At 53.1% G+C, this 25,535-nt stretch overlaps 1 protein-coding gene and 1 long non-coding RNA gene across 2 annotated transcripts in view; both read right to left on the bottom strand.

Moving 5' to 3' along the window:
* Nucleotides 1–758: 758 nt before the first annotated feature.
* On the bottom strand, nucleotides 759–7,731 carry LOC142906509 (uncharacterized). Its single transcript, XR_012930343.1, has 2 exons — nucleotides 7,638–7,731; nucleotides 759–3,865 (listed from the first exon to the last, which is right to left on the bottom strand). It is a non-coding gene; the product is annotated as an uncharacterized LOC142906509 (long non-coding RNA).
* Nucleotides 7,732–8,680: 949 nt separating this feature from the next.
* Nucleotides 8,681–25,535, bottom strand: part of LOC116956567 (uncharacterized) — a 62,960-nt gene continuing 46,105 nt past the window's right edge. Inside the window, exons 12-15 of the mRNA XM_076054541.1 lie at nucleotides 21,886–22,059; nucleotides 14,962–15,152; nucleotides 12,458–12,701; nucleotides 8,681–8,705 (exon numbers count right to left, since the gene is read on the bottom strand). Coding sequence (XP_075910656.1) covers nucleotides 8,681–8,705; nucleotides 12,458–12,701; nucleotides 14,962–15,152; nucleotides 21,886–22,059 — 634 coding nt within the window. The remainder of the gene's footprint in view (nucleotides 8,706–12,457; nucleotides 12,702–14,961; nucleotides 15,153–21,885; nucleotides 22,060–25,535) is intronic.

The following is a 25,535-nucleotide window of genomic DNA, read 5'->3' on the forward strand; positions in this document are numbered from 1 at the left end:
CAACAAAATAATAAAATATATATTGTTTTATTATTGTTTTATATATATTTTATTATTTTGTTGTTTCTCTTCAACGTGACTTTACCGAAAAAACTAAGAATATGTAATAAAAGTTGTTAAGATTTTGACTTAAAGCTTTCGTGACTGCAGGGATTCACGTTCTTGGTTCTTTCGGCAAAGTCACCACCACGTAGAAGGGAAACAATAAAATAATATAAAATATAAAACAATACAATTCTCACGACGTTTCGACTACAACACAAGCAATCATCATCAGGTGTGAAAACCACACCCGTAGAAGGGAAACAATAAAATAAAAAAAAATATAAAACAGTAAAATTCTCACGACGTTTCGACTGCAACGCATAGAAGCAATCATCATCAGGTGTGAAAACCACAATCATCATCACACCTGATGACGATTGCTTGTGTTGCGGTCGAAACGTCGTGAGAATTTTACTGTTTTATATTTTTGTTATTGTTAGTTTCCCTTCTACGTGGTGACTTTACCGAAAGAACCAAGATTATAGTTAAGATGTTTCGATCGAAATGTAGTACAGTTTTTGTTTATTTTATTTTTATTTCTAGCTTACGTGATGACTTTACCGAAAGAACCAAACAGTATGGATCACTGCAGTCACGAAAGCTTCAAATCAAGGATACCTTTTGCACAGAACCACGTACAGTGAGGGGAAAAAAGTATTTGATCCCCTGCTGATTGTGTACGTTTGCCCAATGACAAAGAAATGATCAGTCTATAATTTTAATGGTAGGTTTATTTTAACAGTGAGAGACAGAATAACAACAACAAAATCCGGAAAAACGAATGTCAAAAATTTTATAAAATGATTTGCATTTTAATGAGGGAAATAAGTATTTGACCCCCTCTCAATCAGAAAGATTTCTGGCTCCCAGGTGTATTTTGTACAGGTAACGAGCTGAGATTAGGAGCACACTCTTTAAAGGGAGTGCTCCTAATCTGAGCTTGTTACCTGTATAAAAGACACCTGTCCACAGAAGCAATCATTCAATCAGATTCCAAACTCTCCACCATGGCCAAGACCAAAGAGCTCTCCAAGGATGTCAGGGACAAGATTGTAGACCTACACAAGGCTGGAATGGGCTACAAGACCATTGCCAAGCAGCTTGGTGAGAAGGTGACAACAGTTGGTGCGATTATTCGCAAATGGAAGAAACACAAAAGAACTGTCAATCTCCCTCGGCCTGGGGCTCCATGCAAGATCTCACCTCGTGGAGTTGCAATGATCATGAGAACGGTGAGGAATCAGCCCAGAACTGCACGGGAGGATCTTGTCAATGATCTCAAGGCAGCTGGGACCATAGTCACCAAGAAAACAATTGGTAACACACTACGCCGTGAAGGACTGAAATCCTGCAGCGCCCGCAAGGTCCCCCTGCTCAAGAAATCACATATACATGCCCGTCTGAAGTTTGCCAATGAACATCTGAATGATTCAGAGGACAACTGGGTGAAATGTTGTGGTCAGATGAGACCAAATTGGAGCTCTTTGGCATCAACTCAACTCGCCATGTTTGGAGGAGGAATGCTGCCTATGACCCCAAGAACACCATCCCCACTGTCAAACATGGAGGTGGAAACATGATGCTTGGGGGTGTTTTTCTGCTAAGGGGACAGGACAACTTCACCGCATCAAAGGGACGATGGACGGGGCCATGTACCGTCAAATCTTGGGTGAGAACCTCCTTCCCTCAGCCAGGGCATTGAAAATGGGTCATGGATGGGTATTCCAGCATGACAATGACCCAAAACACACGGCCGAGGCAACAAAGGAGTGGCTCAAGAAGAAGCACATTAAGGTCCTGGAGTGGCCTAGCCAGTCTCCAGACCTTAATCCCATAGAAAATCTGTGGAGGGAGCTGACGGTTCGAGTTGCCAAACGTCAGCCTCGAAACCTTAATGACCTGGAGAAGATCTGCAAAGAGGAGTGGGACAAAATCCCTCCTGAGATGTGTGCAAACCTGGTGGCCAACTACAAGAAACGTTTGACCTCTGTGATTGCCAACAAGGGTTTTGCCACCAGGTACTAAGTCATGTTTTGCAGAGGGGTTCAAATACTTATTTCCCTCATTAAAATGCACAACAATTTATAACATTTGTGACATGCGTTTTTCTGGATTTTTTGTTATTGTTATTCTGCCTCTCTCACGGTTCAAATAAACCTACCATTAAAATTATAGACTGATCATTTCCTTGTCGGTGGGTAAGCGTACAAAATCAGCAGGGGGTCAAATACTTTTTTCCCCCTCACTGTAACTGCATTAACCGCGCACGGTACTTGCGGTGAACAGGCCAACGCACGCGGCTCTGATAATTATCCTCGAAACCGATTGGCCTACGCCAGCGATGGCGGCAACCTCCTTTGAGGCCTGGTCTCGCCCCTTTCCGTTCATAACAACTCCTGCTTTGGTAACGGAAAGGGTACAAACACACGCACATTCGGATTTCCTTCATGCTTTGATAACGGGCAAAAGGAGTGAGCTGTTGCAGCTGCTCATCAGCCGAGCTGTAAACGCCCTCACAGCGGCACTGTGCTTGCGTTCAAACACTTTTGAGATTGGCCTCCACGGAAAGCTGCCGTGTCTGGTGTAGACCAATCCGACATTGCAGAGGCTATCACATATCCTGTTCTTACATTTCGACGCGAGCAAGGGAGGTCCCCCCGCCCCCACCCCCAACCACCGCCTCCACCCGACGTGAGTTTCCGTTCACCATCCGGCTCACCCCACCCGCGGATGTGAAATGCGCCAACCTCGCACAACGTGTAACATTTAGTTTAACACGTAGCAGACCAATATCATTCATGATAAAGGTGTTTTGGGAGTTAGATCGCGTTTATTTATAAATGTGGTGTCGTAACCCTCCACCACCCGACACGGCCAATCAGCAAACAAAAAAGTGTCACGTTGACAAAAAGACAAAAATAATTCACTACTTTAGCCCCTACACCGGTGTGTTGTTGAAGAGTGAATCCACAACATTTACAATGTTTGAGTTGTACTGTGACGTTTCGCTGGTAAATACATCCAGCATCATCGTCGGGCAATTCGAGAGGGCTTTACCATTCTGGCGAATTGCCCGATGATGCTGGATGTATTAACCAGCGAAACGTCACAGTACTACTCAAACATTGTAAATGTTGTGGATTGACTCTTCAACAACACACCGGTGTAGGGGCTAAAGTAGCGAACTATTTTTGTCTTTTTGTCAACGTGACACTTTATTTTTGCTGATTGGCCGTGTCGGGTGGCGGAGGGTTACGACACATTTATAAATAAACGCGATCTAACCCCAAGACACCTTCATTATGCGTAACATTTAATCGTTAACTCATTACCGTCACCGCTACGGAGAGCGATAGGCGGCTGGGGGGCTGGGGGGGTGGGGGGGGGGGAAGGCGACTCCCAAACGCCTCCCCGGAGACCGCCCACTGCGTCCGTCCAGACGGAGGAGGGAGGGGGGCACTCAAGGACCCCCCCCCCCGATCCGACGCGGCTGCTTCGGGACCCCGTGGAAGTGGCGGCGGAGTCACTGCTGCTCCGCGTTCGTGGTCACCACCTCGACCCCTCCAAGCAAATCCAGTTCGTCCATCTCCTGCTGCTGATGATGATGATGATGTTGCTGCTGATGATGCTGCTGCTGCTGCTGAGCAAGCAGGTAGTTGACTACGCGGACAACCCCGTGCTGAGAGAGGCCCGACACGGGATCCGCCAGCTGATGCTGCTGCTGCTGCTGCTGATGATGATGCTGATGATGATGCTGATGCCCGTCATCGGCAGCGCCAACCTGCTCACAGGCCAGATCCTCCTCCTCGTCCTCCTCCGTCTGGTGGCACGGTCGCAGAGCCAGCGGTGACAGAGGTGGCAGGGGTAACCGCACGCACACACACACACGCACACGAGAAAAAGGTTACCCAGGTAAGCCCGCACAATGTTGTAGGGGCAAGTGCTGTTAGCGAGTAGCAGCAGCAGCAGCGCCTATGAACAGCAACAACAACAACCGCAATTTGCCACTCATCATACAAACTCCGCTTACTCTGCAGAACAGGGATAGATCATACAAACTCCACTCACTCTGTAGAACAGTGGGAGATCACACAAACTCCACTACTCTGTAGAACAGGGAGAGATCACACAAACTCCACTACTCTGTAGAACAGGGGGAGATCATACAAACTCCACTCACTCTGTAAAACAGGGAGAGATCACACAAACTCCACTCACTCACTCTGTAGAACAGGGGGAGATCACACAAACTCCACTCACTCACTGTAGAACAGGGGGAGATCATACAAACTCCACTCACTCTGTAAAACAGGGAGAGATCATACAAACTCCACTCACTAACTCTGTAGAACAGGGGGAGGTCATTCAAACTCCACTCTCTCACTGTAGAACAGGGGGAGATCATACAAACTCCACTCACTCACTCTGTAGAACAGGGAGAGATCACACAAACTCCACTCACTCACTCTGTAGAACAGGGGGAGATCATACAAACTCCACTCACTCACTCTGTAGAGCAGGGGGAGATCATACAAACTCCACTCACTCTGTAGAACAGGGGGAGATCATACAAACTCCACTCACTCACTCTGTAGAACAGCGGGAGATCATACAAACTCCACTCACTCACTCTGTAGAACAGGGGGAGGTCATACAAACTCCACTCACTCTGTAGAACAGGGGGAGGTTATACAAACTCCACTCACTCTGTAGGACAGGGGGAGATCACACAAACTCCACTCACTCTGTAGAACAGGGGGAGATCATACAAACTCCACTCTCTCACTCTGTAGAACAGGGGGAGATCATACAAACTCCACTCACTCACTCTGTAGAACAGGGGGAGGTCATACAAACTCCACTCACTCACTCTGTAGAACAGGGGGAGATCATATAAACTCCACTAACTCACTCTGTAGAACAGGGGGAGATCATACAAACTCCACTCACTCTGTAGAACAGGGGGAGACCATACAAACTCCACTCTCTCACTCTGTAGAACAGGGGGAGATCATACAAACTCCACTCACTCTGATGAACAGGGGGAGACCGCACAAACTCCACTCACTCACTCTGTAGAACAGGGGGAGGTCATACAAACTCCACTCACTCTGTAGAACAGGGGGAGATTATACAAACTCCACTCTCTCACTCTGTAGAACAGGGGGAGATCATACAAACTCCACTCACTCACTCTGTAGAACAGGGGGAGATCATACAAACTCCACTCTCTCACTCTGTAGAACAGGGGGAGATCATACAAACTCCACTCACTCACTCTGTAGAACAGGAAGAGATCATACAAACTCCACTCACTCACTCTGTAGAACAGGGAGAGATCACACAAACTTCACTCACTCACTCTGTAGAACAGGGGGAGATCACACAAACTCCACTCACTGTGTAGAACAGGGGGAGATCACACAAACTCCACTCACTCACTCTGTAGAACAGGGAGAGATCATACAAACTCCACTCACGCACTCTGTAGAACAGGGGGAGATCATACAAACTCCACTCACTCTGTAGAACAGGGAGAGATCACACAAACTCCACTCACTCACTCTGTAGAACAGGGGGAGATCATACAAACTCCACTCTCTCACTGTAGAACAGGGGGAGATCATACAAACTCCACTCACTCACTCTGTAGAACAGGGGGAGATCATACAAACTCCACTCACTCACTCTGTAGAACAGGGGGAGATCATACAAACTCCACTCACTCACTCTGTAGAACAGGGAGAGATCACACAAACTCCACTCACTCACTCTGTAGAACAGGGGGAGATCATACAAACTCCACTCACTCACTCTGTAGAACAGGGGGAGATCATACAAACTCCACTCACTCACTCTGTAGAACAGGGGGAGATCATACAAACTCCACTCACTCACTCTGTAGAACAGGGGGAGATCATACAAACTCCACTCACTCACTCTGTAGAACAGGGGGAGATCATACAAACTCCACTCACTCACTCTGTAGAACAGGGGGATATCATACAAACTCCACTCACTCACTCTGTAGAACAGGGGGAGATCATACAAACTCCACTCACTCACTCTGTAGAACAGGGGGAGATCATACAAACTCCACTCACTCACTCTGTAGAACAGGGGGAGATCATACAAACTCCACTCACTCACTCTGTAGAACAGGGGGAGATCATACAAACTCCACTCACTCACTCTGTAGAACAGGGGGAGATCATACAAACTCCACTCACTCACTCTGTAGAACAGGGGGAGATCATACAAACTCCACTCACTCACTCTGTAGAACAGGGGGAGATCATACAAACTCCACTCACTCACTCTGTAGAACAGGGGGAGATCATACAAACTCCACTCACTCACTCTGTAGAACAGGGGGAGCTCATACAAACTCCACTCACTCACTCTGTAGAACAGGGGGAGATCATACAAACTCCACTCACTCACTCTGTAGAACAGGGGGAGATCATACAAACTCCACTCACTCACTCTGTAGAACAGGGGGAGATCATACAAACTCCACTCACTCACTCTGTAGAACAGGGGGAGATCATACAAACTCCACTCACTCACTCTGCAGAACAGGGAGAGATCACACAAACTCCACTCACTCACTCTGTAAAACAAAGGGAGATCACACAAACTCCACTCACTCACTCTGTAGAACAGGGGGAGATCATACAAACTCCACTCACGCACTCTGTAGAACAGGGGGAGATCACACAAACTCCACTCACTCACTCTGTAGAACAGGGGGAGATCATACAAACTCCACTCACTCACTCTGTAGAACAGGGGGAGATCATACAAACTCCACTCACTCACTCTGTAGAACAGGGGGAGATCATACAAACTCCACTCACTCACTCTGTAGAACAGGGGGAGATCACACAAACTCCACTCACTCACTCACTCTGTAGGACAGGGGGAGATCACACAAACTCCACTCACTCTGTAGAACAGGGGGAGATCATACAAACTCCACTCACTCACTCAAACTCTCACTCTCTCACACTCACATACCCACTCACACTCACTCACTCACACACACAACAACAACAACAACCGCCATTCGCCACTAAGTGTCGGTGACGTCACCACGACGCCTGTGCCAGGCCATGTGCACCCTGAGGCCACGTGAAGTGTCGAACGCCCGCCGGCAGGAGGTCACGGGGCAGACCCGGCAGGTGCCACGGGTCGAGCGACCATCAAGACCACACACAAAGACAAAGTTCTCCCGGGTAGCGCTCGCGAGAATCCACGACGTCACGTGTAACGGACGCACCACTTAGCCCTGCCCCCTCCCCTGGCCCTGCTGGGCCCCCAGGCGGATCTCAGATTTGTCGCGCAAGGCCAGCAGCGTCTCCACTTGAAACTATCATTAAAATTTTACAGCTCAACGAAGTGGGCTCTTTGCAATACAATTGACGGGTGTGGAATTCCGATAAAAATCCCACAACGTCAGGCTCGCGAAGGAGGGGGAAGGGAGGGATAATAAATAATCCACCGGCACCGTGCTGGCTCGGCTCAGATGCGGCAGTGGAAAAAAAGACGTGCGCGCAACCAGGCTGTCGGTGAAAGTGCCGGCAACTGACCGCTCCCACCACCACCACCGCCGCCGCCGCCGCCGCCGCCTCCTCCCCTTCCTCCTCCGGCGCATCTCCCTGCGCCGCCACCACCACCACCACCTCCTCCTCCTCCTCCTCCTCCTCCACCTCCTCCTCCACCTCCTCCACCTCCTCCACCACCACCACCTCCTCCTCGGCGCTCGCCTGTCCTCCCGGCGCCGGCCCGCCGGCTGACCCCTCGGCTGAAGGCCCCACCTGCAGGAACCGCACCACCAGGCGGCGCGGCGCGGTGCAGCCGCCGCCGCCGCCGCCGCCGCCGCCGCCACCGCCGCCGCCTGCCCCCAGGAGCTGCGCGTAAAGCCGCCGGTCCACCGTGAGCGTGGTGCCGGCGGCCACGCCGGCGGCGTTGGCGGCGGCAGCGGTGAAATCCGTGGCATTGGTGGCAGCGGTGAAATCCGTGGCATTGGCGGCAGCGGTGAAATCCGTGGCATTGGCGGCAGCGGTGAAATCCGTGGCATTGGTGGCTGCAGTGAAATCCGTGGCATTGGTGGCTGCGGTGAAATCCGTGGCATTGGTGGCTGCGGTGAAATCCGTGGCATTGGTGGCTGCGGTGAAATCCGTGGCATTGGTGGCTGCGGTGAAATCCGTGGCATTGGCGGCAGCGGTGAAATCCGTGGCATTGGTGGCTGCGGTAAAGTCGGTGTCATTGGTGGCATTGGTGAAATCCGTGGCATTGGTGGCTGCGGTAAAGTCGGTGGCATTGGTGGCAGCGGTGAAATCCACGACATTGGCGGCAGCGGTGAAATCCGTGGCATTGGCGACCTCGGCTGCCCCCTCCGCGCCGGGATCCGATTGGACGACGCCCTCGCCGGCGACGGCCCCTTCCGATTGGACGACGCCCTCGCCGGCGACGGCCCCTTCCGATTGGACGACGCCCTCGCCGGCGACGGCCCCTTCCGATTGGACGACGCCCTCGCCGGCGACGGCCCCTTCCGATTGGACGACGACGTGAGCGAGGAGCACCTGCGAGCCGTCGCCTTCGTCGCTGGGCGAGGCCGCGTCGTCGACGCTCATGAGCTGCACTTCGTGGAGGACCTGAGGACGACCGAGGGGGTGGGAGGGGTGGGGAGGGTGGGGAGGGTGGGAAGGGTGGGGAGGGTGGGGAGGGTGGGGAGGGTGGGGAGGGTGGGAAGGGTGTGAGGGGGCAAGTGCTGTGAGCGAGTAGCAGCACCTGTGAAGGCCGGCACGCCACACCACTACTACCACTAGTCCCACTGCTAACACTAGCACCACTACTACTACCACCACCACTACTACCAACACTACTACCACTAGTCCCACTGCTAACACTAGCACCACTACTACTACCACCACCACTACTACCAACACTACTACCACTAGTCCCACTGCTAACACTAGCACCACTACTACTAGCACCACCACTACTACCAACACTACTACTACTACCACCACTAACACTACCACCACTACCACTAGTCCCACTGCTAACACTAGCACCACTACTACTAGCACCACCACTACTACCAACACTACTACTACTACCACCACTAACACTACCACCACCACCACTACCACTAGTCCCACTGCTAACACTAGCACCACTACTACTAGCACCACTACTACTACCACCACTACTACTACCACCACTACTACCACCACTACTACGACTAGTCCCACTGCTAACACTAGCAACACTACTACTACCACCACCACTACTACCAACACTACTACTACTACCACCACTAACACTACCACCACCACCACTACCACTAGTCCCACTGCTAACACTAGCACCACTACTACTAGCACCACTACTACTACCACCACTACTACTACCACCACTACTACTACTACCACCACTACTACCACCACTACTACTACTACCACCACTAACACTACCACCACTACTACCACCACCACCACTACCACTAGTCCCACTGCTAACACTAGCACCACTACTACTAGCACCACTACTACTACCACCACTACTACTACCACCACTACTACTACTACCACCACTACTACCACCACTACTACTACTACCACCACTACTACTACCACTACTACTACTACCACCACTACTACTACCACCACCACCACTACTACTACTAGTCCCACTGCTAACACTAGCACCACTACTACTAGCCACCACTACTACCACCACTACTACCACTAGTCCCACTGCTAACACTAGCACCACTACTACTAGCACCACCACTACTACCAACACTACTACTACTACCACCACTAACACTACCACCACTACCACTAGTCCCACTGCTAACACTAGCACCACTACTACTAGCACCACCACTACTACCAACACTACTACTACTACCACCACTAACACTACCACCACCACCACTACCACTAGTCCCACTGCTAACACTAGCACCACTACTACTAGCACCACTACTACTACCACCACTACTACTACCACCACTACTACCACCACTACTACGACTAGTCCCACTGCTAACACTAGCAACACTACTACTACCACCACCACTACTACCAACACTACTACTACTACCACCACTAACACTACCACCACCACCACTACCACTAGTCCCACTGCTAACACTAGCACCACTACTACTAGCACCACTACTACTACCACCACTACTACTACCACCACTACTACTACTACCACCACTACTACCACCACTACTACTACTACCACCACTAACACTACCACCACTACTACCACCACCACCACTACCACTAGTCCCACTGCTAACACTAGCACCACTACTACTAGCACCACTACTACTACCACCACTACTACTACCACCACTACTACTACTACCACCACTACTACCACCACTACTACTACTACCACCACTACTACTACCACTACTACTACTACCACCACTACTACTACCACCACCACCACTACTACTACTAGTCCCACTGCTAACACTAGCACCACTACTACTACCACTACTACTACTACCACCACTACTACTACCACCACCACCACTACTACTACTAGTCCCACTGCTAACACTAGCACCACTACTACTACTACCACCACTACCACCACTACTACTATCACAACTACTACTACCACTACCACCACCACTACCACCACCACTACCACCACTACCACTACCACCACTACTACCACCACCACTACTGCCACCACGACTACTACCACCACTACTACCACTACCACCACAACTACTACTACCACTACCACCACTGCTACCACCAATACTACCACTACCACCACCACCACTACCACCACCACTACCACCACTACCACCACTACCACTACTACCACCACGACCACCACTACCACTACTACCACCACCACTACCACCACCACCACTGCTACCACCACTACCACCACTACCACCACTGCTACCGCCACTACTACCACTACCACCACTACCACCACGACCACCACCACCACTGCTACCACCACCACTACTACCACCACCACTACCACTACTACCACCACCACCACTGCTACCGCCACTACTTAGCACTACCACCACCACTGCTACCACCACTACTACCACTACCACCACCGCTACCACCACTACTACCACTACCACCACCACTACCAACACCACCACCACTACTACCACCACCACTACTACCACTACCACCACTACCACTACCACCACCACTACTACTACTAGTCCCACTGCTAACACTAGCACCACTACTACTACTACCACTACTACTACCACCACTACCACTACTACCACTACCACCACCACTACCACCACTACCACTACCACCACCACCACCACTACCACCACCACCGCCACCACCGCCGCCACCACCACCACCACTACCACCACTGCTACCACCACTACTACCACTACCACCACCACTACCACCACCACCGCTACCACCACCACCACTACCACCACCACTACCACCACCACTACCACTACTACCACCACCACCACTACCACCACCACCACTACCACCACCACTACTACCACAACCGCCACCACCACCACCACCAATACCACCACCACTACCACCACCACTACTACCACCACCACCACCACCACTGCTACCACCACTACTACCACTACCACCACCACTACCACCACCACCGCTACCACCACCACCACTACCACCACCACTACCACCACCACTACCACTACTACCACCACCACCACTACCACCACCACCACTACCACCACCACTACTACCACAACCGCCACCACCACCACCACCACTGCCACCACCACTACCACCACCACTACTACCACTACCACCACCACTACCAACACCACCACCACTACTACCACCACCACTACTACCACTACCACCACCACCACCACTACCACCACCACTACCACTACTACCACCACCACCACTACCACCACCACTACTACTACTAGTCCCACTGCTAACACTAGCACCACTACTACCACTACCACCACCACTACCACCACTACCACTACCACCACCACCACCACTACCACCACCACCGCCACCACCGCCACCACCACCACTACCACCACCACCACTGCTACCACCACTACTACCACCACCACCGCTACCACCACCACCACTACCACCACCACCACTACCACCACCACTACCACCACCACTACCACCACCACTACCACCACAACTACCACCACTACCACCACCACCACTAACACCACCACTACCACCACCACCACCACTACTACCACAACCGCCACCACCACCACCACTACCACCACCACAACCACCACAACTACCACCACTACCACCACCACCACTAACACCACCACCACCACCACTACCACCACCACTACCACCACCACCACTACCACCACCACCACTACCGCCGCCACCACCACCGCCACGTGCCCCGAACCTGCGTGCCCCGGTTGTGGCAGTGCAGCGTCTCGCGCTGCAGCGAGATCTTGGCGACCGCGACGCCGTGGGCACGGCCGAGGTGCCGGCGCAGCGAGCGGGCGTCGATGTGCTGCCCGCGGCACACCGGGCACACGTAGGGGCGCTCGCCCGTGTGGGTGCGCACGTGACGCTTGAGGGAGCGCGCGTCCGCCCACGCCAGCCCGCACGTCACACACTGGAAGCGCTTCACTCCTGCGAGCACACGCACGTGTACACACGCACGTGTACGCGTGTGTGCAGACACACGTACGCGCGCGTGTACACACGTGTACATACACGCGCGCGTGCACACATATACACACACACGCGTGCACACATATACACACACATGCGTGTACACGTATACATACACACGAGTGTACACATATACATACACACACGCGTGCACACATATACATACACACGCGTGTACACATATACATACACACGCGTGCACACATATACATACACGCGCGTGTACACATATACATACACACACGCGTGCACACATGTACATACACACGCGTGTACACGTATACATACACACGCATGCACACATGTACATACACACACGTGCACACATATACATACACACGCGTGTACACGTGTACATACACACACGGGCGTGTACACATGTACATACACACGTGTGCACACATATACATACACATACACGGGCGTGTACACATGTACACACACACACGCGTGTACACATATACATACACACGCATGCACACGTATACATACACACGCGTGTACACATGTACATACACACGCGTGTACACGTATACATACACACACGCGTGTACACATATACATACACACGCGTGCACACATATACATACACGCGCGTGTACACATATACATACACACACGCGTGCACACATGTACATACACACACGCGTGTACACATATACATACACACGCGTGTACACATATACATACACACGCGTGTACACATATACATACACACGCGTTTACACATATACATACACACGCGTGTACACGTATACATACACACGCGTGTACACATGTACATACACACGCGTGCACACATGTACATACACACGCGTGCACACGTATACATACACACGCGTGTACACATATACATACACACACGCGTGTACACATATACATACACACGCGTACACACGCGTGTACACACGCATAGCCTGTAACAGGCTGTAGGGGCAAGTGCTGTTAGCGAGCACCTATGAAGGCCGGACACGGCACACGAGGGGGTGGGTGGCCAGCAGCACCACGCCCGACCGCCTTTGTCTCCCCAGTGGCGATGTTTACTACACACCGCACCAGGTACTCATTTGATGCTGAGTCGATCTAGGGGAGGCGCAGGACCGGTTCAGATAATCGTCACCGGTGTTGGCCGCGAGTGGAAATCGAACTCAGATCGCCAGGTCCGTAGCGTAGCGCTAACCACTACACCCACCGCTCTCCACACACACAGACACACTACACACACACAGACACTCTACACACACACACTCTACACACACACAGACACTCTACACACACACAGACACTCTACACACACAGAGACACTCTACACACAAACACTCTACACACACACACTCTACACACACACACACTCTACACACACACACTCTACACACACACACTCTACACACACACACACACTCTACACACACACACAGACACTCTACACACACACACAGACACTTGTACACACACACACACAGACACTCTACACACACACACTCTACACACACACACGCTACACACACACACAGACACTCTACACACACACACACACTCTACACAGAAACACTCTACACACACACACAGACACGCTACACACACACACAGACACTCTACACACACACACAGACACTCTACACACAGACAGACACTCTACACACACACACACTCTACACACACAGACACTCTACACACAAACACTCTACACACACACAGACACTTGTACACACACACACTCTACACAAACAGACACTCTACACACACACACAGACACTCTACACACACACACAGACACTCTACACACACACAGACACTCTACACACACACACACTGACACTTGTACACACACATACACAGACACTCTACACACACACACAGACACTCTACACACACACACAGACACGCTACACACACACACAGACACGCTACACACACACACACACAGACACTCTACACACACACACAGACACTCTACACACACACACAGATACACACACAACAACAACAACCGCCATTCGCCACTAAGTGGCGGTGACGTCACCACGACGCTCGTGCCAGGCCATGTGCACCCTGAGGCCACGTGAAGTGTCGAACGCCCGCTGGGCAGGAGGTCACGGGGCAGACCCAGCAGGTGCCACGGGGTCGACTGACTGAGATGACTGGCTGATGCACCACACACACACAGACACACACAGACACACACGCAGACACGCGACGTTCACCACGCACGCGGTACCGGTGTGGTTGGCGACGTGCCGCCGGTAGTCGCGGGCGTGTGTGAAGCTCTTGTCGCAGTGCGGGCACGTCAGGCCCGGCGGGGTGGCGGCCCCCGCGGCACAGGCTGGGGCCCTGCGGCCGTGCGTCGCCTTCTTGATGTGTCGGCGGAACAGAGCCCTCTCGTAGAACTCCTTACCGCAAGCGTCACACCTGTAGCACACACACACACACACAGCCCTGTAGTACAACTCCTTACCGCACGCGTCACACCTGTAGCACACACACACACAGCCCTCTCGTAGAACTCCTTACCACAAGCGTCACAACTGTAGCACACACACACACAGGCCTCTCGTAGAACTCCTTACCACAAGCGTCACACCTGTAGCACACACACACACAGCCCTGTAGTAGAACTCCTTACCGCACGCGTCACAACTGTAGCACACACACACACAGCCCTCTCGTAGAACTCCTTACCGCAAGCGTCACACCTGTAGCACACACACACACAGCCCTCTCGTAGAACTCCTTACCACAAGCGTCACACCTGTAGCACACACACACACAGCCCTCTCGTAGAACTCCTTACCGCACGCGTCACACCTGTAGCACACACACACACACAGCCCTGTAGTAGAACTCCTTACCGCATGTGTCACACCTGTAGCACACACACACACAGCCCTCTCGTAGAACTCCTTACCACACGCGTCACACCTGTAGCACACACACACACACACAGCCCTGTAGAAGAACTCGTTACCACAGGCGTCACACCTGTAGCACACACACACACACAGCCCTGTAGTACAACTCCTTACCGCATGTGTCACACCTGTAGCACACACACACAGCCCTGTAGTACAACTCCTTACCGCACGCGTCACAACTGTAGCACACACACACACACACAGCCCTGTAGTAGAACTCCTTACCACACGCGTCACACCTGTAGCACACACACACACACAGCCCTGTAGTACAACTCCTTACCGCAAGCGTCACACCTGTAGCACACACACACACAGCCCTCTCGTAGAACTCCTTACCGCAAGCGTCACAACTGTAGCACACACACACACAGCCCTCTCGTAGAACTCCTTACCACAAGCGTCACACCTGTAGCACACACACACACACAGCCCTGTAGTACAACTCCTTACCGCACACGTCACACCTGTAGCACACACACACACAGCCCTGTAGTAGAACTCCTTACCGCAAGCGTCACACCTGTAGCACACACACACACAGCCCTGTAGTACAACTCCTTACCGCAAGCGTCACACCTGTAGCACACACACACACACAGCCCTGTAGTACAACTCCTTACCGCACACGTCACACCTGTAGCACACACACACACAGCCCTCTCGTAGAACTCCTTACCGCACGCGTCACACCTGTAGCACACACACACACACAGCCCTGTTGTACAACTCCTTACCACAAGCGTCACACCTGTAGCACACACACACACAGCCCTGTAGTGGAACTCCTTACCACACGCGTCACACCTGTAGCACACACACACACACAGCCCTGTAGTACAGCTCCTTACCACAAGCGTCACACCTGTAGCACACACACACACAGCCCTGTAGTACAGCTCCTTACCACAAGCGTCACACCTGTAGCACACACACACACACAGCCCTGTAGTATAGCTCCTTACCACAAGCGTCACACCTGTAGCACACACACACACAGCCCTCTCGTAGAACTCCTTACCACAAGCGTCACACCTGTAGCACACACACACACAGCCCTCTCGTAGAACTCCTTACCGCACACGTCACACCTGTAGCACACACACACAGCCCTGTAGTACAACTCCTTACCGCAAGCGTCACAACTGTAGCACACACACACACACACAGCCCTGTAGTACAACTCCTTACCGCAAGCGTCACAACTGTAGCACACACACACACAGCCCTCTCGTAGAACTCCTTACCGCACGCGTCACACCTGTAGCACACACACACACACACAGCCCTGTAGTACAACTCCTTACCGCATGTGTCACAACTGTAGCACACACACACACAGCCCTGTAGTACAACTCCTTACCACACGCGTCACACCTGTAGCACACACACACACAGCCCTGTAGTACAACTCCTTACCGCAAGCGTCACACCTGTAGCACACACACACACACAGCCCTCTCGTAGAACTCCTTACCACACGCGTCACACCTGCAGCACACACACACACACAGCCGTCTCGTAGAACTCCTTACCGCACGCGTCACACCTGTAGCACACACACACACAGCCCTGTAGTACAACTCCTTACCACACGCGTCATACCTGTACCACACACACACACACACAGCCCTGTAGTAAAACTCCTTACCACACGCGTCATACCTGTACCACACACACACACACAGCCCTGTAGTACAACTCCTTACCGCATGCGTCACACCTGTAGCACACACACACACAGTCCTGTAGTACTACTCCTTACCACACGCGTCACACCTGTAGCACACACACACACACACAGCCCTGTAGTAGAACTCCTTACCACACGCGTCACACCTGTAGCACACACACACACAGCCCTGTAGTAGAACTCCTTACCACACGCGTCACACCTGTAGCACACACACACACAGCCCTGTAGTAGAACTCCTTACCACAAGCGTCACACCTGTAGCACACACACACACACACACAGCCCTGTAGTAGAACTCGTTACCACACGCGTCACACCTGTAGCACACACACACACACACAGCCCTGTAGTAGAACTCCTTACCACAAGCGTCACACCTGTAGCACACACACACACAGCCCTGTAGTACAACTCCTTACCGCATGCTTCACACCTGTAGCACACACACACACACAGCCCTCTCGTAGAACTCCTTACCGCACGCGTCACACCTGTAGCACACACACACACAGCCCTGTAGTACAACTCCTTACCGCACGCGTCACACCTGTACCACACACACACACAGCCCTGTAGTAGAACTCCTTACCACACGCGTCACACCTGTAGCACACACACACACAGCCCTGTAGTACAACTCCTTACCGCACGCGTCACACCTGTAGCACACACACACACAGCCCTGTAGTACAACTCCTTACCACATGCGTCACACCTGTAGCACACACACACAGCCCTGTAGTACAACGCCTTACCGCACGCGTCACACCTGTAGCACACACACACACAGCCCTCTCGTAGAACTCCTTACCGCACGCGTCACACCTGTAGCACACACACACACACAGCCCTGTAGTAGAACTCCTTACCGCACGCGTCACACCTGTAGCACACACACAGCCCTGTAGTACAACTCCTTACCACACACGTCACACCTGTAGCACACACACACAGCCCTGTAGTAGAACTCTTTACCACACGCGTCACACCTGTAGCACACACACACACAGCCCTGTAGTACAACTCCTTACTGCACGCGTCACACCTGTACCACACACACACACAGCCCTGTAGTACAACTCCTTACCGCACGCGTCACACCTGTAGCACACACACACACAGCCCTGTAGTACAACTTCTTACCACACGCGTCACACCTGCAGCACACACACACACACAGCCGTCTCGTAGAACTCCTTACCGCACGCGTCACACCTGTAGCACACACACACACAGCCCTGTAGTACAACTCCTTACCACACGCGTCATACCTGTACCACACACACACACACACAGCCCTGTAGTAAAACTCCTTACCACACGCGTCATACCTGTACCACACACACACACACAGCCCTGTAGTACAACTCCTTACCGCATGCGTCACACCTGTAGCACACACACACACAGTCCTGTAGTACACCTCCTTACCACACGCGTCACACCGGTAGCACACACACACACAGCCCTGTAGTGCAACTCCTTACCACACGCGTCACACCTGTAGCACACACACACAGCTCTGTAGTACAGCTCCTTACCACAGGCGTCACACCTGTAGAACACACACACACAGCCCTGTAGTAGAACTCCTTACCACACACGTCACACCTGTAGCACACACACACAGCCCTGTAGTACAACTCCTTACCACACGCGTCACACCTGTAGCACACACACACACAGCCCTGTAGTACAACTCCTTACCGCACGCGTCACACCTGTAGCACACACACACACAGCCCTGTAGTAGAACTCCTTACCACACGCGTCACACCTGTAGCACACACACACACAGCCCTGTAGTACAACTCCTTACCGCACGCGTCACACCTGTAGCACACACACACAGCCCTCTCGTAGAACTCCTTACCGCACGCGTCACACCGGTAGCACACACACACACAGCCCTGTAGTACAACTCCTTACCGCATGCTTCACACCTGTAGCACACACACACACAGCCCTCTCGTAGAACTCCTTACCACAAGCGTCACACCTGTACCATACACACACACACAGCCCTGTAGTACAACTCCTTACCACACGCGTCACACCTGTAGCACACACACACACACAGCCCTGTAGTAGAACTCCTTACCACACGCGTCACACCTGTAGCACACACACACACAGCCCTGTAGTAGAACTCCTTACCACACGCGTCACACCTGTAGCACACACACACACAGCCCTGTAGTAGAACTCCTTACCACACGCGTCACACCTGTAGCACACACACACACACAGCCCTCTCGTAGAACTCCTTACCGCACGCGTCACACCTGTAGCACACACACACACAGCCCTGTAGTACTACTCCTTACCACACGCGTCACACCTGTAGCACACACACACAGCCCTGTAGTAGAACTCCTTACCGCACGCGTCACACCTGTACCACACACACACACAGCCTTGTAGTAGAACTCCTTACCACAAGCGTCACACCTGTAGCACACACACACACAGCCCTGTAGTACAACTCCTTACCGCACGCGTCACACCTGTAGCACATACACACACACAGCCCTGTAGTACAACTCCTTAATGCACGTGTCACACCTGTAGCACACACACACAGCCCTGTAGTACAACTCCTTACCGCAGGCGTCATACCTGTAGCACACACACACACACAGCCCTGTAGTACAACTCCTTACCACACACGTCACACCTGTAGCACACACACACAGCCCTGTAGTACAACTCCTTACCGCACGCGTCACACCTGTAGCACACACACACACAGCCCTGTAGTACAACTCCTTACCGCACGCGTCACACCTGTAGCACACACACACACAGCTCTGTAGTACAACTCCTAACCCCATACGTCACACCTGTAGCACACACACACAGCCCTGTAGTACAACTCCTTACCACATGCGTCACACCGGTAGCACACACACACAGCCCTGTAGCATAACTCCTTACCACACGCGTCACACCGGTAGCACACACACACAGCCCTGTAGTATAACTCCTTACCACACGCGTCACACCGGTAGCACACACACACACAGCCCTGTAGTAGAACTCCTTACCGCACGTGTCACACCTGTAGCACACACACACACAGCCCTGTAGTACAACTCCTTACCACACGCGTCACACCTGTAGCACACACACACACAGCCCTGTAGTAGAACTCCTTACCACACGCGTCACACCGGTAGCACACACACACAGCCCTGTAGTACAACTCCTTACCGCACGTGTCACACCTGTAGCACACACACACAGCCCTGTAGTAGAACTCCTTACCACACGCGTCACACCGGTAGCACACACACACAGCCCTGTAGTACAACTCCTTCCCACAAGCGTCACACCTGTAGCACACACACACACAGCCCTGTAGTACAACTCCTTACCGCACGCGTCACACCTGTAGCACACACACACACAGCTCTGTAGTACAACTCCTTACAACGTGAGACTACCAGTCCTTCTAGTAGTAGTAGTTAGTAGTAGTTAGTAGCTGGCGACCCTCTCGCTCGCTCGCTCACCGATAAGGCTCGCTCACGCTGTGGGCCTTCACGTGAGAGTACCAGTCCTTCTAGTAGTAGTAGTTAGTAGTAGTTAGTAGCTGGCGACCCCCTCGCTCGCTCGCTCGCTCACCGGTAAGGCTCGCTCACGCTGTGGGCCTTCACGTGAGAGTACCAGTCCTTCTAGTAGTAGTAGTTAGTAGTAGTTAGTAGCTGGCGACCCCCTCGCTCGCTCGCTCGCTCGCTCGCTCACCGGTAAGGCTCGCTCACGCTTTGGGCCTTCACGTGAGAGTACCAGTCCTTCTAGTAGTAGTAGTTAGTAGTAGTTAGTAGCTGGCGCCCCACTCGCTCGCTCGCTCGCTCACCGGTAAGGCTCGCTCACGCTGTGGGCCTTCACGTGAGAGTACCAGTCCTTCTAGTAGTAGTAGTTAGTAGTAGTTAGTAGCTGGCGACCCCCTCGCTCGCTCGCTCGCTCGCTCGCTCGCTCACCGGTAAGGCTCGCTCACGCTCAGGGCCTTCACGTGAGAGTACCAGTCCTTCTAGTAGTAGTAGTTAGTAGTAGTTAGTAGCTGGCGCCCCACTCGCTCGCTCGCTCGCTCACCGGTAAGGCTCGCTCACGCTGCAGGCCTTCATGTGAGAGTACCAGTCCTTCTAGTAGTAGCAGTTAGTAGTAGTTAGTAGCTGGCGACCCCCTCGCTCGCTCGCTCGCTCGCTCACCGGTAAGGCTCGCTCACGCTGTGGGCCTTCACGTGAGAGTACCAGTCCTTCTAGTTAGTAGTAGTTAGTAGCTGGCGACCCCCTCGCTCGCTCGCTCGCTCGCTCACCGGTAAGGCTCGCTCACGCTGCGGGCCTTCACGTGAGAGCACCAGTCCTTCTAGTTAGTAGTAGTTAGTAGCTGGCGACCCCCTCGCTCGCTCGCTCGCTCGCTCACCGGTAAGGCTCGCTCACGCTGCGGGCCTTCACGTGAGAGTACCAGTCCTTCTAGTAGTAGTAGTTAGTAGTAGTTAGTAGCTGGCGACCCCCTCGCTCGCCCGCTCGCTCACCGGTAAGGCTCGCTCACGCTGTGGGCCTTCACGTGAGAGTACCAGTCCTTCTTCCAGCTGTAGCTCTTGGCGCACAGGGGGCACGCGAAGGGCTTTGCGCCGCCGGTGCCCTCTGCCGCATGGCGCCGTGCGTGCTCCCGCAGCTCCCCAGCACGCGCGAACGCCTTGCCGCACCTGGGGGGGAGGAGCCAGTGGCGGTCAGCAGCTGCGCGAGTGTGTGTGTGTGTGTGTGTGCTAACAGCACATGCCCCTACGGCCCAGTGTTGAACTACCTGGGGAACCTCTGTCTGTGTGTTTGTGTGTGTGTGTGTGTGTGCGCTAACAAGCACTTGCCCCTACGGCCCAGTGTGTAGCTACCTGGGGAACTTCTGTCTGTGTGTGGTAACTGCGGTGGTGTCACGGTTAGCGCGCCGCGCTACGAATCTCGAAGAACCGGGTTCGATTCCCGCTGACAGCCAGCACCGGTGATGATTATCTGAATCGGTCCTGGGCCTCGCCTAGGTGGACTCTGCCTCAAATTAGTACCTGGTGCGGTGTGTAGTAAACATCGCCATTGGAAAGACAAACGCGGCCGGGCGTGGTGTTGGCCACCCACCCCCTCGTGTGCCGTGCCAGCCCTCATAGATGCTCGCTAACAGCACTTGTCCCTACGGTTTGTTAAGGCTAGACGGGGGATCTTTGGCTTTGTCTGCGTGCGTGTGTGCATGCGTGTGTGTGCGTGCGTGTGTGTGTGCGTGTGTGCATGCGTGTGTGCGTGTGTGCGTGTCCGTACTGGGCGCAGACGTGTGGGGGTGTGTGTGTGTGCGCGTGTGTGTGTGCGTGTGTGTGCGTATGTGTGCGTGTGTGTGTGCGCATGTGTGTGTGCATGTGTGTGCGTGTGTGCATGTCCGTACTGGGCGCAGGCGTGGGGGTGTGTGTGTGTGCGCGTGTGTGTGTGCATGTGTGTGCGTATGTGCGTGCGTATGTGTGCGTGTGTGTGCGTGTGTGTGCGTGCGTGTGCATGTGTGTGCGTGTGCGTGTGTGCATGTGTGTGCGTGTGCGTGTCCGTACTGGGCGCAGGCATGGGGGCGTGCGTCCGCGTGGGGTCGGTGCTGCTTGTGGTGCTTGCTGAGTCCGGAGGCGCGGGAGAAGCGCTTCCCACACACAGGGCACAGGTACTTACACTCACCTGTACACACACACACAGGTATACACACACACAGGTATATACACACACACACAACAACAACCCCCATTCGCCACTACGTGGCGGTGACATCACCATGACGCTTGCGCCAGGCTATGTGCACCTTGAGGCCAAGTGAAGTGTGAATGCCCGCTGGCAGGAGGTCACGGGACAGACTCAGCAGGTGCCATGGGTCGACTGACTGAGATGACTGAGATGACTGGCTGATGCACCACCTGTGCCCCGTACTGTGCCAACTTGCTGTGCTTTAGCCACCCGGCGCTCCGCTCGTTGTTGTGAGCGTCGCTTCTCCGCCCTCCGTTGTTGTTGGAGGGCAACTGCCTCCAACTGCCCAGTAGCGTCCTTCATGAGCCTCCTCCACAGAGGTCAAACTTGACACCGCTGATACCAGTCATCGGCAAGTCCACTCAGCTCCACGTCCTCCTGTACCACACCACTCCATCTCTTCTCTAGCCCGTGCCACGCCCGTTTCACCCCCTCGATCCGGCCGAACAAAAGCTGTTTTGGCATGCGGCGGCTGGGAATGCGGGCTACATGAACCAGCCAACGCAGCCTTGCCTGCCAAAGGAGCTCACCGATGGGACTTTGTCCAGATCTTTCAAGGATTTGTGAGCTCCTCACACAATCCAGCCTGGTTAAACCCAGAATGGAACGTAGGCAGGCCAGCCAAAATGTTTCTAACCGGCGAAGATGTTCCATTAGGGGGGTCCACGTTTCGCAAGCGTACAGAAGGGAGGGTATGACTGTGGTCGAGAAGACCTGAAGCTTCGTGCGGAGTGACAGACCAGGTAGCTTCCACACAGCGTTACGCAACCGATTAAAAGATAATGCCGCTCGACTGATTCGGAGTGAGACCTCTGCTGTCAAACCGGAGCCGGTCATGAGCACACTGCCCAGGTAGGGGAAACTCTCCACTCTCTCCACAACTGCCCTATCACAAATTGGGAGTTGTGGGGGTGGAGTGTCCGATGGTACAAAATACCCAGTCAGGTGCTTAGTTTTGGTGGGGCTGATGATAAGACCCCACCTCATAGTGGCACGCTCCAGGTTCAGCTGCAGCGCCTCCAACTCCTCCTCTGAGTGAGCAACAATTACCACATCATCGGCATACATAATGTGGTTGAGCAATAGGGAGCCATCCCTTGACCGCACCCGGGCATCGCTCAGCCTCCCATTATATCTGTACCAGATGGAAATTCCTCCGGGACATCTATTGAAGACTTCACGAACTATGTGGTCGAAATAGACTTCCTGCCACGTAATTTTACCCAGGCCCACTCACCATCATGAAGGACCTTCAAGATCATGAGCAGAGGGTCCGGGACTCCGAAAGTACAAAGAACAACCCAGAGCCCAGGTCTACTGATGGTATCATAGGCCTTGACCAGGTCAATAAAGCAGAGATGTAGGTCTTGTTGGAATTCTCTGCTGTAGCAGACGGACAGAAAATATGGCATCTGTGCACGACCGCCCTTTCCTGAAACCACATTGGGGCTCCGTAAGCCTCTCCTAAGCGTGCCTAGCAAGGCGATGTTGAATAATCCTTGCCAGGACCTTTCCCGGCACAATGAGTGATATGCCCCTGTAGTTGTTACAGTCTGTGCGGTCCCCCGTCTTAAAGAGGGGGACCACCAGGGCATCCTTCCAATCTTGCGGAACCCGTCCAGTAGTCCAGACTGTTGTTATGATGTCGTGTAGGGCAGTCTGTCCACAAACACCACCCTCCCTCAGCATTTCGCTTGGGAGATCATCTCTGCCCGGTGCATTTCCTGGTCTCAAGACTCTGGATCGCCTTCAGTACTTCCTCAATAGATGGCACCTCAGCCAGCCACTCACAGGGGGTGACTTCTTCCCATATTTGAGGCACCGCAGCCTCAGCAGGGTCATCCCCACTTTGTGCCACGATGTTTTCCATGCCGAGGGATTTCCCCTTCCCCAGGACCTCAAAGAAACACACACACAGGTACTTACACTCACCTGTACACACACACACAGGTACACACACACATACAGGTACTTACACTCACCTGTACACACACAATGACAAAGATCCCCCGTGTAGCCTGTAACACACTTTAAGTACCTGTGTGCGTTTACCCGTGTGTACCCACGTACCCGCATGCCCGTGTACCTGCGTGCCCGTGTACCCGCGTGCCCGTGTGCCTATGTGTGTGTGTACCTGTGTGTGTGTGTACCTGTGTGTGTGTGTGTACACGTGTGTGTGTGTACCTGTGTGTGTGTACACGTGTGTGTGCGTACCTGTGTGTGTGTGTGTGTACCTGTGTTTGTGTGTGTGTACACGTGTGTGTGTGTGTACCTGTGTGTGTGTACCTGTGTTTATGTGTGTGTACCTGTGTTTGTGTGTGTGTGTACACGTGTGTGTGTGTGTACCTGTGTGTGTGTACACGTGTGTGTGTGTACACGTGTGTGTGTGTACCTGTGTGTGTGTGTGTACCTGTGTGTG

Source organism: Petromyzon marinus, chromosome 66, assembly GCF_048934315.1.
Source record: "Petromyzon marinus isolate PM22_M1 ecotype Great Lakes invasive population chromosome 66, UKy_Petmar_22M1.pri1.0, whole genome shotgun sequence".
In the NCBI taxonomy this organism is placed as follows: domain Eukaryota; kingdom Metazoa; phylum Chordata; class Hyperoartia; order Petromyzontiformes; family Petromyzontidae; genus Petromyzon; species Petromyzon marinus.